The sequence below is a fragment of the Rattus norvegicus genome, chromosome 15 (genome assembly GCF_036323735.1).
Source record: "Rattus norvegicus strain BN/NHsdMcwi chromosome 15, GRCr8, whole genome shotgun sequence".
Lineage (NCBI taxonomy): Eukaryota > Metazoa > Chordata > Mammalia > Rodentia > Muridae > Rattus > Rattus norvegicus.
The window spans coordinates 27,792,435-27,806,002 of NC_086033.1; the positions used below are offsets into that span (position 1 = coordinate 27,792,435).

Here is a 13,568-nt window from a genome sequence, read left to right on the forward strand (position 1 = left end):
GTGTGTGTGTGTGTGTGTTTGTGTGTGTGTGTGTGTGAGTGTGTGTGTGTGTTTGTGTGTGTGTGTGTTTGTGTGTGTGTGTGTGTGATGTGTGTGTGTGTGTGTGTGTGTGTGTGTGTGGTCATTTTGATTTCATTACAAGACTTTTTTCCCCTTGATTTCTCCTTTGACCTATTCATTATTAAGTAAGGGGTAATTTAATCTTCAGGAGCTTGTATAACTATTAGAGATTTGTTTGCTATGGATTTTATATTGCAGTCAGAAAGGACGCACAGAATTATTTCAGTTTTCCTGAGTTTGTCAATGTTCATCTTCTGTCCAAGAGTGTGGTGTACTCTAAAGAGCCTTCCACGTACTACTGACCAGAACGTGCACTCTTTGGTGTTTGTGTGGAATAGTCTATAGATACTGCTAGCTTTACTTGATGTATGATTTCATTTGATTCTAATGTTTACCAGTTTACTTTTTCACTTGCATGATTTGTCTATTGGAGTTGTAGGGCTATGGAAATCACCTATTATTACAGAATCGATATTAATCTGTTTCTTTGAATCCAAGAGTAGATTTTTTTTTTTAAAATAAAGTTGGGTGTCCCTGAGTTTGGAGCTTATATGTTTAGGATGCAATGTCTTCTTGGTTAACTGTTCTCTTGATTAAAATGAAGCGTCGCTCCTTATCTCTTCTGATTAATTTTAGCTTAATGCCTGTTTTGTGAAATATTAATGCAGAATCACCTGCTTCTGTGTCCTGATGTTAATCTAGGTAATTCTTATTGGAGAACATTTCTATAGAACTGATGGGTTTTTGTGGGAGTGGGGGTTGTCTTGACCTTTTATATTTGCCGTTTTGTAATATGATCTAGGCATGTCGATTTCTTTCATGGTGTCTGATATTGTAGCCTGCCTCTTTTGTAGAGAATTTTGCTTTTGATGTTTCTCAAGCTCACTTGTTTCAGATCGGCTTCTAAGAGCTGGTAGGTTTTTCCTTCTGATACAGATACTTCTTATTGATTGCAGGGATGAGAGTGATTCTAATTCAGTGATAGTCAAGAACGTGTGTGAATATGACCCAGGTCTGGGTCTCTCTATCGGTGCATAAGCTGTCCAAGCTTAGCGGTGCACGGGAGTGTGGGGATGGTACAAGAAGTTTCTAGGGAACTTACCCGCCTGGATTGGTATGCAGGTTTCAGGATCCAAGGCTGCAGGCTTTCTAGGAGCGTTGGGAAGAATGTGAGTGGATTGAGATCTGTGTCTCTTAACTGGATGGGCTGGTTTAGAGTTGGAGTAGCCACTACTAGACCTAGGGGTATAGGGATGGAGTAGGCTAATTGAGATCTGAAGCACTGGTTGTACTGGTTCACTGGCTACTCGACACAGCTAGGTCTGAGGATGTGGTACTCAGATGGGTGAATAGGAAGGTAAGGCACCCACCCTTGTTAGGCTGGTGCACAGTCTATGTGAGCACAGTTATTCTTTGAGGAGTAGGGATGGGACACGGGGGTCGGAATCTCCTCTGGAGATTTTTCTTTTTCTCTTTTTTTAAAATTTATTTTTGCACTCCAGATTTTATTCCTCTCCAGGTCCACCTTCACACCCTCGACTGTTCTACATCCAATACCTCCTCCCCACTCCCACCCCCATCTCCCCACGAATGTCCCCACCCCTCCCACCCCACCAGGCCTTGCTGCTGGGACAGACTGCTAACTAGTCTGCTCCCGGGAAGGAAGAGTCTAGATCCTGCACTCAGAATTTGGTAGGAACCCACCCCCTATCACCCCAAGTCCCACAGCTGCTGCTGGGGGCCAGTGGACTCGGAGATTTTCCTTTTTATGTGTTGTCTTTCCTAGAGTAAGATGTAAGCCAACTAGATTTCAGCAGTTAGACATCCGACCACAGGGTGGCAGTGCACCTCAGCTGATGCACGACAGAACACCTTCGTCAATTCTGAAAGAGCTGGCTTTTTTTTTTTTTTTTTTTTTTTCTTATTGTCTGGGCCAATCACTCATCATGTATGATTCTTAGAACAACAAGGGCCAATCTGAACTTACAAGTGTCTCAGCTGGCTACAGGCTGAGCATCTACAACTGATTTGAATAGGAAGCACAATGAAGACGGCTGTTCATGCTTTGTTTCTTTTCCTCTGGCTGAAGATGGACTGTGAGTTGAGGATGGGCGCTGGGTGAACCGGGTACCTGGGCATCGAGTATGTTAGTGGATGGTCCTTAAATGTTCAGAAAAGTGGCTTTATTTAGTTTTTCTCTCCTTACTGTAGGGAAAATATAAGCAAGGTTGACAATTTGACCTTTCTCTCCATCTTTCTGCATAGGGGAGAGCCAAGGCGAGCAGGTGAAACAGCACCCTTCCTCCCTGAGTGTCCAGGAAGGAGCCACTGCCCTCATCAACTGCTCCTACACAGACAGTGCCTCCGTCTACTTCCCTTGGTATAAGCAAGAGCCTGGGAGGCGTCCTCAGTTCATCATTGACATCCGTTCAAATATGGAAAGAAAGCAGACCCAAAGACTCACCCTTTTGTTTGATAAGAAAACCAAACACCTTTCCCTGAACATCACAGCCACTGAGCCTGGAGACTCAGCCGTTTACTTCTGCACAGCAAGTACACATTGCTCCCCAGGCACCTGCAGCCTGTCTTCAAACTTGCCTCCGGGGCTAGAGTGGTGCCCTTTTGCTGTGTCAGACATTTCCTGAGAGCATTTGTCACATTGTTTGTGAACGGAAAAAACTGATAAAGATACTAAAGTATGTAAGATAAGACCCAAGATGACTCAGGACGTTTAAAACATATTGTTAATTGCTGCTTAATAATTACTTAAAATTGATATTTATTCAGAGTATCTTGGTTTAGGCTAACATTAGAAAATGAATAGTTGGGTGAGTAGATGCACAGAGCGACGTCTGAAATAAGGAGTCAACTTGGATCTCCTTTCTGTGTGAGCCGATCTCGGCATGCCCATGTGTTCAGCAGTCCAATAACTCTGCATCGGAGATTCTACAGGAATTGGTGATGTTCTGCTTAGAAAACCACGCTCTAACAAATTTAAATTTGACATTCAGCCTCCTATCATGTGTGAAGCCCTTCAGTTTCAGTATCACAATCTCTGGCACTCATGGACTTTTGACTCTAGATAATTGCTTTTGCAGTTATTTTGGGGATTAAACATGAATTATATGTATATATGTTGTATAATATATATATTATACAATGTATGAAAGTGATTGACTGTGTACCTAGAGTGTAAATTGCTAAAGTTTGTTCAAACCAGAGTAATATGTCGTATCAATATATTCAGAGTTACATTGTACAATGTCAGTACTATAATTAAACTACAGTGTACAGTGGATTTTTGTTAAATACGTGATTTTAGCTGTTCCTGTCAAACACCCAAAACGTACCTGAAAATGATGGGCATATTGATTCACTTCACAATGTGATCATTTGATTACCCACTGTATCCTCTACCAAACATACTGTTGTGAACCTCAAATAGGTGCAACACAATCGATTTAAAGAAACACATCACATCTTTCCTTTTATGTTTCACTAAAGATACAAGCTTTTCAAGAAAATTAACTCGATTTCTACACTCTTGGTTTCTGCTGCTGCTCTGTCTTTCTGGTGTTTGTGAAAGTGTGTTTATCAATCACCTTACCCTGCTCTTGTAGTGGATAGAGAAGGAGATGAACTGAGGTTAATGTACAAATAGCTTTCTAAAGAATTCTCCGCTTTGGAGGCCCTTGGTCCTTGGAGGTTTGATGCCCCAGTGTAGGGAGATGCTGGTCTGGTGGGGTGGGAGTTGATGGGTAGGGGAGCACCCTCATAGAGGCAAAGGGGAGGAGGGAGAGGGCAGATGTGAGATGGGGGTTTTGTAGAGGGGTAACTGGGAAGTGGGATATCATTTGTGATGTGAATGAATGGAATGTGAATTAAAAATGAAAGAAAAAAGAATTTTCTGCTTGAGACTGAACTACCAACCAGAGAGTGAGCATGGGCTGGATCTAGCCCCCCTTCCCCCATATGTAACAGATATGCAGTTTGGTCTTCAAGCAGGTCCCCCAACCACTGGAGTGGGGGCTGTTCATATATGTTGACTGTCTGTAGCCTGTTGTTCTAACTGGGCCACCTATTCTGTCCTCAGTGGGAGAGGATGCACCTTGATGCAACTTGATGTGCCAGGTTTGGGTGATACCCTGGATGGGCTGTCCCCTTCTCAAAGGAGAAAGGAGTGGGGGGGAGGAGACGTATGGTGGGGAATTGGGAGGAGAGGGGTGCTGATATTAGGTTGTAAAGTGAATAAATAAATTAATGAAAGAGTTCTCTGCTTTATCTTCATGGTCTGAAGGAATCAAACATTAGCATAATTTAAAGTGTACTTTTGAGTAGTTGATGAGTCAGTGGCAATAAAGTTGTGTCAAAAACTGATTCCTTAATACTTCAACTTCTGACAAGGGAGGTATAATTTCAAGAACATCCAAACTCTAAGAGTAGGTATAATTAACTATTGGCTTGCTGAACCTGATTCACTCTTGTGATAGTTAAATATGCATTGCCTTTTTTACTACCAGGTCTTTTAGGAGAGAAGCAAGTTTACTCTTGATTGGTGGATTAGTCCATTTCCCCTACAGATGATAACGCTGTGAAGGGTAAGTGTGATTTATGTTGAATTATTTTATAACCCTTTTGATTTCAGAGAAAGGATATAATTAACGATGCTGGGCTCTTATTGAATTTTCTCGGTAGCATTTAAAGGCATATCTAGTAATGCAGAATGAGTGATGTTTTTTTAGAGGCAAGTACTTCACTAGTACAGCTACTGCCTGAGTAAATGCATTATGTTAGCAAATTAGCTAGTAAAAATAAGACAGCATACACTAGAGACACAGCATTCTAGCAGTAAGTAAGAAAAATAACTTAAAGGAAGAAAAGCAAAGGACTCTAGAGGAGAATTTGACAGGCAGTTGCTTCTGTCATTCTACTGTGACCATCATGGACGGGCTGTCTACATCATGGAAGTGAATGTGTGTCTAAGGGGTTTGGAGTCAGCTCTCATCTTCTGGATGATTTGCTGGAGATTAATTAAGATTGGTTAAGATCTTAAATATGACTAAGTTTCTGCTTACCATATGAATAGTGTCATACTAGTTGACAAAATGCAATGAGGAGTGACTTCTCCTGTTATGTCTGCTGACCTGTGTGAGAACAGTAGTAATGAGGTAATTTTTGCAAGGTTCAGTGGTGTTTTTATCCTGAACTGATTTTTAATCACTACCTCATCAGCATGCAGATCAAAGAAAGAAAGAGCAGGAAGGACAACTCTTTGGCCTATTGATGAAGGGACTGCCCTTCATTAGTTTCTCTAGCTAAGTCTGTGGAAAAATTACAATATGTATTGTGACAACATTAATGCACAGGTATCCCTCTCCACTTATGCTGACATTGATTCTTTTAGGAGTATACACAGGACTGGTATAGTAGAGCCACAGAGTAATTCTATATTTATTTATTTTTTTTACAAACCTTCATACTGATTTCTATAGTGGTTGTAAGTGCACATTCTGACTAACAATGCACAGGATTTATTTTTCTTACTACATTTGTTGATTTCTATTTTTTGGAGATTATAACATTAACCCAAATACGTCAGATACACAAGAACAAATACTGATTTTTTCCTTATACAAAACATCTAGATTTGAAAACAAAAACATGAAAATAGAGAAATACTATTTGGGAAGGCTAAGGGTAATATAGTTTATGAGAGGATAGGCAAGAGTGGGTTGGTTATAGGGGATGGGTCTGAACAAATCCATTGTACTCATGCATTTTATTTGTGTAATTAGCATACACTAAAGAAGTGAAGATTTGTATGATTTGAAGTTCTTGTTAGTGACTAGTCATGGCAAGAGTATGTAAGACTTTCTAAGGAAGAAGAATGCAATGGGAAGGAATGCTTTGCATAGCCCTTGGGTTTCAAGAACAAATACAGTGATTAGTCAAGGCCTTTGATTGTGGTTCTGTGGATTGAATGTGGAGTCTCAAAATACTCAATAGGTCTTCTGTTCTTGAGCTGTAGCCCAACATAATACAACAATGACCTTCAGCTTTAGCACACTGTTCCTGGTTTCCACCTTTCAGAGGATAGCAGGTGACAAAAAATTAAATTCCTGAGTGAGAGTAAGGTGGAACCTTGTTCCAGGAAACTTTTCTTCAGAACTAGAAGGATTCCAAGTAGAGAACACAACGTGAAACTGAATTTTAGCCATTATGAGTAGAGAGCGCCTCTGCTGCTGTAGAAAACAAAACTAAGCAAAAACAAAAATAAAAGCAACAACAGAAAAATGAATCCAAACTTATAATTCAGACAGGGAATATAATTTTACAAAATCACTGTGGAGATGTTTAAATAACTCCTTGGGCTGAGTTCTTGCTAAAACATCAGAGTTTCAATTTTTGTGTGATTTTTGTCATCTCAAACAACAGAACTGCACTCTCCTGTTGTTCTAGAAAACATCTCCATGAACAATTACCCTGCAGCCATTCTGTCCATGCTGCCTCTGAGGGATTTTATCAGGTGCCCATTGGGCATCATCTCAGCAGCAGACATTTCTAGCTTTGATCATATCTTTTCTTTATTTATGAAACAAATCAGAGCTTTCTCTTGCTTCTTTACAATACTGTGAACTACATGTTAGATGCCAGTGTTTCTGGAGTTAAGATGGACTAATGATCCTATCTCATGCATTTTGTCATTGTCATTTTAAGTTGTCCTTTCTTAAAGTTGTGAGTCAGAAGGACAAGTTTACGTTATAGTGATAATTTATTCAAGTACTGCCCTAATTTCAATAATGTCTCTTAGTGTCGTAGATTTTTTTTTCTTCATGACACTACTTTGGCTCTTGTGTGTTTTTTTTTTATGACACTACTTTTTCTTCATAATACTACCTTGAGTAGTATTAAGATTTCAAACAATTAATTAATTAATTCATTCATTCATTCATTCATAGGAATGTGTGGGATACATACCTTCAAAAAGTTTGGAAATACCACCATCACTGTAATACATGAAAGTTTTAGACATCAAAGTGTTTATACTCTTGCGCATATTTTTGTAATTTGCCATACCCAAAAGGGGGGTCATAAGTTTAGCAGCATATATTAATTTTGTTTCTCTCTTTTTTTATTTGATATTTTTATTTACATTTCGAATGTTATCCCCTTTCCTGGTTTCCTGTCCATAACCCCCCTATCGCATCGCCCCTCCCCCTGCTTCTATGAGAGTATTCCCCCACCCACCCACCCACCCCTTCCTGCCTCCCTGTCCTGACATTCCCCTACACTGGGACATTGAGCCTTGGCAGGACCAAGAGCTTCTCCTCCCATTGATGCCCAACAAGGCCATCCTCTGCTACATATGCAGTTGGAGCTATGCGCCTGTTCATGTGTACTCTTTGGATGGTGGTTTAGTCCCTGGAAGCTCTGGTTGCTTGATATTGTTGTTCTTATGGGGTTGCAAACCCCTTCAGCTCCTTCAATTCTTTCTCTAACTCCTCCAATGGGGTCTCTGTTTTCAGTTCAGTGGTTTGCTGCAAGCATTCTGGCTGAGCATCTCAGGAGACAGCTATATCAGGCTCCTGTCAGCATGCACTTCTTAGCTTCATCAATATTACTTAGTTTTGGTGGCTGTATGTATATGGGATGTATACCCATGTGAAGGAGGTTCTGGATGGCCATTTCTTCAGTCTCTGCTCCAAACTTTGTCTCCATATTCCCTCCTATGAATATTTTTGTTCCCCCTTCTAAGATGTACTGAAGCATCTGCACTGTGGTAGTCCTTCTTGAGCTTCATGTGGTTTGTGGGTTGGATCTTGGGTAATTTGAGCTTCTGGGATAATATCCACTTCTCAGTGAGTGCATACCATGTGTGTTTTTCTGTGATTGGGTTACCTCACTCAGGATGATATTTTCCAGTTCTATCCATTTGCCTGTGAATTTCATGAAGTCATTGTTTTTGATAGCTGAGTAGTACTCCATTGTGTAGATGTACCACATTTTCTGTATCCACTCCTCTTTAATGCTTGGATTTTATATTGGAGTCAAGAGTATTTGTTGGCTTTATCCACATCAACATCCAGCATGGCACAGTAACCCTCTGGGAGTAGTAGCGGCTCATACACCTTGGTAGCAATCATCTACTTTATAATCAGACTGGAGACTTTCTGAAAAATAGGTATGCTTGGTACTGGGCACCTAGTTAATCACTCAGTGCTAGTGAGGTTATGGTTATTTAAGGAGAATTTAGAACCACTGATTCGGTACTTCAGTCCAATCACTAAAAACAATCTATAAACATGTGTCGTTACATGCACAAGTAACTGTAGTCATCATTCATCATCAGGGAAACTTCCTCTGTAATAAATTGAGACCCTTACAGTAAAGTACAACCGATCAAAATACAGAGTTGTGGAAAATAGTTTCAATGGATACACCCCTTTTCCATTTTTAATGAGGATTTATTAATTAAACACAGTGTGTGTGTGTGTTTGTGTGTGTGTGTGTGTGTGTGTGTGTGTGTGTGTGTGTGTGTGTGTGTTTGAAAACTCTGCTAATTAAGGTTGAGGTCCACCATGACTGGATAGCTCCTGAACTCGGTGCAAAATGGGAAACTCCCTTGTTAGCAGGTTTTATCCTTCTCTGACCTTGTCCAGGGGATTCTAAGCCCCCACCCTTGCTTGTACATGAGGAACGTCACATAGCTTTAATAAGTTTGTAGATCAATTTTCTTTTGACAAAAATCTGTTCAGCTAGCATTTCAGAGTCCTCAAATGGTTCTCCATGCTAATGAGGTATGCCAGGTACCCTAAGCCTCTAGCCAATGGCCTTTGTTCATCCTGGATGTCCCAACCCTCATTCCCCAAAAGTTTATAAGCCTTGAATCACCCTAATGAGGCTGATCTGCCTACTGGCAAGCAGTACTGGTATGGTCATTCACCATATGTGCTCCCAGGGCTTCTGAACCACCCTACCCCATCCTCCTGCCAGCTATCACGGCTCACGTTGTCCTTGTGAACTGAATCAGCTGACGACCCACAAGTGTGGGGAGACCTACCTGTGTGTGTGTGTGTGTGTGTGTGTGTGTGTGTACCACATGCATGGGTCGTACCCATGGAGTCCAGAAGAAGGCGTCACAACACCTGGATCTGGAGTTATTGGTAGTCGTGAGCTACTATGTGTGAACTTGGAATTTAACTTAGGTATCCTGTAAGAGCTGCAAGTGCTCTTAGCTGCCAAGCCTTCCCCCTAACTACACTCTTTCAATTTTTAAGATAAGACTTATTGAAAAGGACTGTGGAGAGATCACTTAGCAATTAAGTAATCTTGCAGAGGACTGGAGTTGAATATCAAATACCCAAATCAGGAGGCTCGTAACTTCATGTAGCTTCACCCCTAGAAAATCCTAAGCCCTCTGCCTCCATGAACACTTGTATCCCATGTACAGACCCACACACAGACATGCAAGCATACGCCAAACTAGCCAGAGGAGAAACCATTAAAAATCTTTTATCAGGTTTGGAGAAGCAGTGAAAAACACTGGCTTCTCTTCTAGAGGATCCGAGTTCCATTCCCAGCACGAACATCATGGCAGCTTACAACTGTCTGTAATTCCAGTTCCAGAGGATCTGGCACCCTCCCACAGATATTCATGCAGGCAAAACATCAATGCACAAAAATACTGTTGAAAAATCCTTTATAAATCCCAAATTAAATTAAATTTGGCATGGCAGTATCAAGGCATTGTAGAACAGACATGGAAGTAGAGTTGAGAGCCCCTTGCATGAGAACTATAATGGATTTGTATTTGTAGCCATCCTACCCTGTAGATAAATGTAACCTCTCCTTAGAGGGGATAAATTTATACAGCCAGAGTGGCATCAGATTTGATGGAGTTGTCAGCACCAAGTCTGGAAGTGCGTCAGTCAATATAGACAATTCTGAAATTTTTTTGGAGATATGAATAATACGCTTTGACTATTATACCTGTCTTTGTTTGATTTGTGATAATTATTCTGAAAAAACCAAATTAGGGTAGTGCCTATAGCCAGAAAGTATACCACCTTGTTGTCTCCCATATATAGATCCTAGCTTTGAATGTTTAGAATTTTCTGTTTAAAGAATACAAGGTACAAGAGACCACTACAAGAACTCATAGGTTTTTATACAAATATTTCAGAGTTAGGTGTATGATATCTCCATGTGACATTGTTCAGGGAGGCCCCACAGGTCTCCAAACAATATGATGTTGCCAATCTCTTGGTTACATAATTGAACTAATTGAGAAGATGCTATTGTTGAAGAGACCATATTATTTTTGGGTAACATACAAAAAAGTAAGATTTGAACAGATATAGAATATTCTCGATTATGTAGAAAGCTACTAAGAGAGATAATCATCATTGGATTTACTAGCTGTGGACCCTGTGTGCTAAAAGACCAACCTGATAAGTATGATGTACTGGCTGGTGCAATGGTGATATGACTACTTTTAGGAGTAAGCAACTACTTCTTTATTTGAGAGTAGCCTTCTCTGTGGATGATGCATATACCCAATATATCAACTTGTAAAAAAAATCCTGTGACTATGAATTGCAAAAATAAAAAGGAAATAAGAAATAAAATGTGTTTTTATAAGTGATTCTACATCTTTTGTAGGAAGACAGCATGAAGAGCACATTCTGAAGGAGCTACAAGAATTGCTGGTGAGAAAAAACCAGAACTGGCCACATAATCATTACTTTGAACTATAAGAGACAAAGGTTCTGAGCCAAAAGCTAGCATTTAGAGATTACATTAACAACCTTAAAAATTAAGAATTAGGAAACAGATGTGGACAAAGGTGAGACAGGATAGCTTTGTGAGAAGGCAAATTCTGTCAGTGAGGAAAAATGACTAAGACCAAATTAAAGATAGATAGAAGGAGCTCTCACAGAGACATGGCAGCCATGAAAGCCAGACTCATGAGTGGAAGCTTCGAAACCTGAAAGAAGTAGCTTTTCTGGAGACAGGTATATGAGCTGGCGGCTGGGGATGCTCTCTGCAGGTCCTCAGGAAAGAGTCACACATGTCTGACCAGTCCCAAATAATAGTCAGCTTTGTGTTTCTCTACAGAGACCACTGGTCACAATGATATTTACAGAAACGTGCTAAGAAAAAGTCATATTGTACCTTTGATGGAGAATATGATACAACATGTGAGCCTTTCATGCCAGTCACAACTGCTTCCTTTGTTGTGGATGTCTGTGCAGTTAATCTTCAAGCATTGTTTCAAGACACTAATGATGTACCAAGTAAATGGGCAGAATGAACCAGTTTGAAAATTTTAGACAGTAAACAGAGCAGACTGTAATAATTGCACATTCCATAGGGCCAATTTGTAATTACTTAATTTTGAAGCAAACCTCTAAACTGAGAATGGGACCCCCATTGGAGGAATTAGAGAAAAGACTGAAAGAGCTGAAGGGGCTTGAGACCCCATATGAACAACAATGCCAACCAACCAGAGCTTCCAGGGACTAAACCACTACACAAAGACCATACATGGACTGACCCATGGCTCCAACTGCATATGTAGCAGTGAATAGCCTTGTTGGGGCACCAGTGGAAGGGGAAGCCCTTGGTCCTGCCAAGACTGAACCCCCAGTGTAGGGGATTATTGAGGGGTGATAATGAGGGGTGGATGGGGAGGGGAACACCTATATGGGGGAGCAGGCAGGGATGGGGGCTTATGGACAGGAAACTGGGAAAGGGAATAACATTTGAAATGTAAATCAGAAATACCCAATTTAATAAAAATGGAAAAAAATTCCTTAATTTAGTAGTATTTTTGAGAAAAGTTTAAAACCTTCTTTATCCCGTTTTATGTGCATGAATGTCTTGCCTGCATTTGTGTTTATGTACTGTGTATGTACCTGGTGCCAACGAAGGTCAAAAGAGGGAATCAGTTTGCCTGATACTGGAGTTACAGATGATTGTGAACCGTTGTTTGGGTACTAGGAATTGAACTTGGGCCCTCTGCAAAAACAAGTTCTCTCAAGTCTGAGCCAGACCCACATAGCACCTTACTATGTATTTAGATTAGTGAAAATAAATGGGTAGAAACCTACTTTTTGTCATTCAATTTGCCATGTGGAAAAGACCAAAGCAGAAAAACCATCAGTTACTCTACTACAACACTTTCACGTCGGGTAGAATCCCAAGAATGACAGCAGTCAATACGTTAATGGCCACTGTTTATGCTCTTCAGATTGATAAGGGACCTTTGAGGTCTGACAAGTGCCTTACAAATGATATTGAGTACTGGAGCACATTTCTGACTTCTGCACCATGTGCAATAGACCCTAGTTTAGTCTCTGTCCACCAGGGGGTGGAGTTCCCTAAGACAAGATCATTATCTGTGTGAATTATAAGCTTCATAATTCATCATTTGGTGTCATTTTTATCATTTCTTGGTATGAAGAGTTGAGAGTATCACTCTGGTGACACGGAAGATGAACTCTTCACCAGTTTTAGTGACTGTGATGCTATTCATGCTTGGTAAGTGCAGTGACTTAAAATTTGTACTTTTTCTTCTGTGATGTCAGAATATATTTAACTATCTATGAAATTTGCCCTTAATGTGACATAATCTCTTCTTCTTCCAGGAAGGACCTACGGAGACTCAGTGACCCAAAAAGAAGGTCAAGTGATCCTCTCAGAAGATGACTTCCTACTTATAAACTGTACTTATTCAGCTACGGGGTACCCGACTCTTTTCTGGTATGTCTGATATCCTGGAAAAGGTCCACAGTTCCTTTTGAAAGTCACAACACCCAATAACAAGGGAAGCAGCAGAGGTTTTGAAGCTACGTATGATAAAAGGAACACGTCCTTCCACTTGCAGAAAGCCTCAGTGCAAGCGTCAGACTCGGCCGTGTACTACTGTGCTCTGAGTGACACAGTGGCAGAAACCACAGAGGGAGCTGAGCACAAACTCTGAGAGGCAAAAGGAAGCCTGACTTCTGATCACCTACATTTTAGATCACCCTGTTTCCCCCACAGTCTGTGCTGTGTTCCGTAGTATTTCTCTGGTTGATGAAAAAAAAAATCATACAAATGGTCAGAGCAGAGCAGAAAGTAGATGACAGTAGTGCTGGATTTTTATACAGGAAACGAAAACCATAGGAGAGCAATGTTTCTTCATACAGGGACACAGTGATTTCATAGTAAAGCCATGGAAACATTGACAAGATCAGTTGTCTTTACCTCCATATGCAAGTCATTATTTTCACATTGCTTGTCACCTCCAGCCTGACATAGAGGGTTAATATGCCAGGAATGGTGGTATTTAGATAATATCCAGCTGATACTATGGAAGATTATCTGAGGGCTAGTGACTTGCATATCTCAAAATTTCTAAAAAGAAATATGAGGTTATGGCATGATTCTCTCTGTATGTCTGTACTGAGGAGCAGTAGAAAATTTTTTCCAGCTAGCTTCTCTCACACCGAAATGTGTGCCTC

At 40.5% G+C, this 13,568-nt stretch overlaps 2 gene segments (V, D, J or C); both read left to right on the forward strand.

The window, feature by feature from the left end:
* The first annotated feature begins 1,710 nt into the window (after nt 1-1,710).
* LOC134481962 (T cell receptor alpha variable 13-2-like) lies at nt 1,711-3,597 on the forward strand. The segment is given in 2 exon segments: nt 1,711-2,156; nt 2,326-3,597. Coding segments are annotated over 2 exon segments (432 nt in total).
* An 8,960-nt stretch (nt 3,598-12,557) lies between these two features.
* On the forward strand, nt 12,558-13,045 carry LOC134478891 (T cell receptor alpha variable 9-2-like). The segment is given in 3 exon segments: nt 12,558-12,603; nt 12,711-12,788; nt 12,849-13,045. Coding segments are annotated over 3 exon segments (321 nt in total).
* Nucleotides 13,046-13,568: the final 523 nt, after the last annotated feature.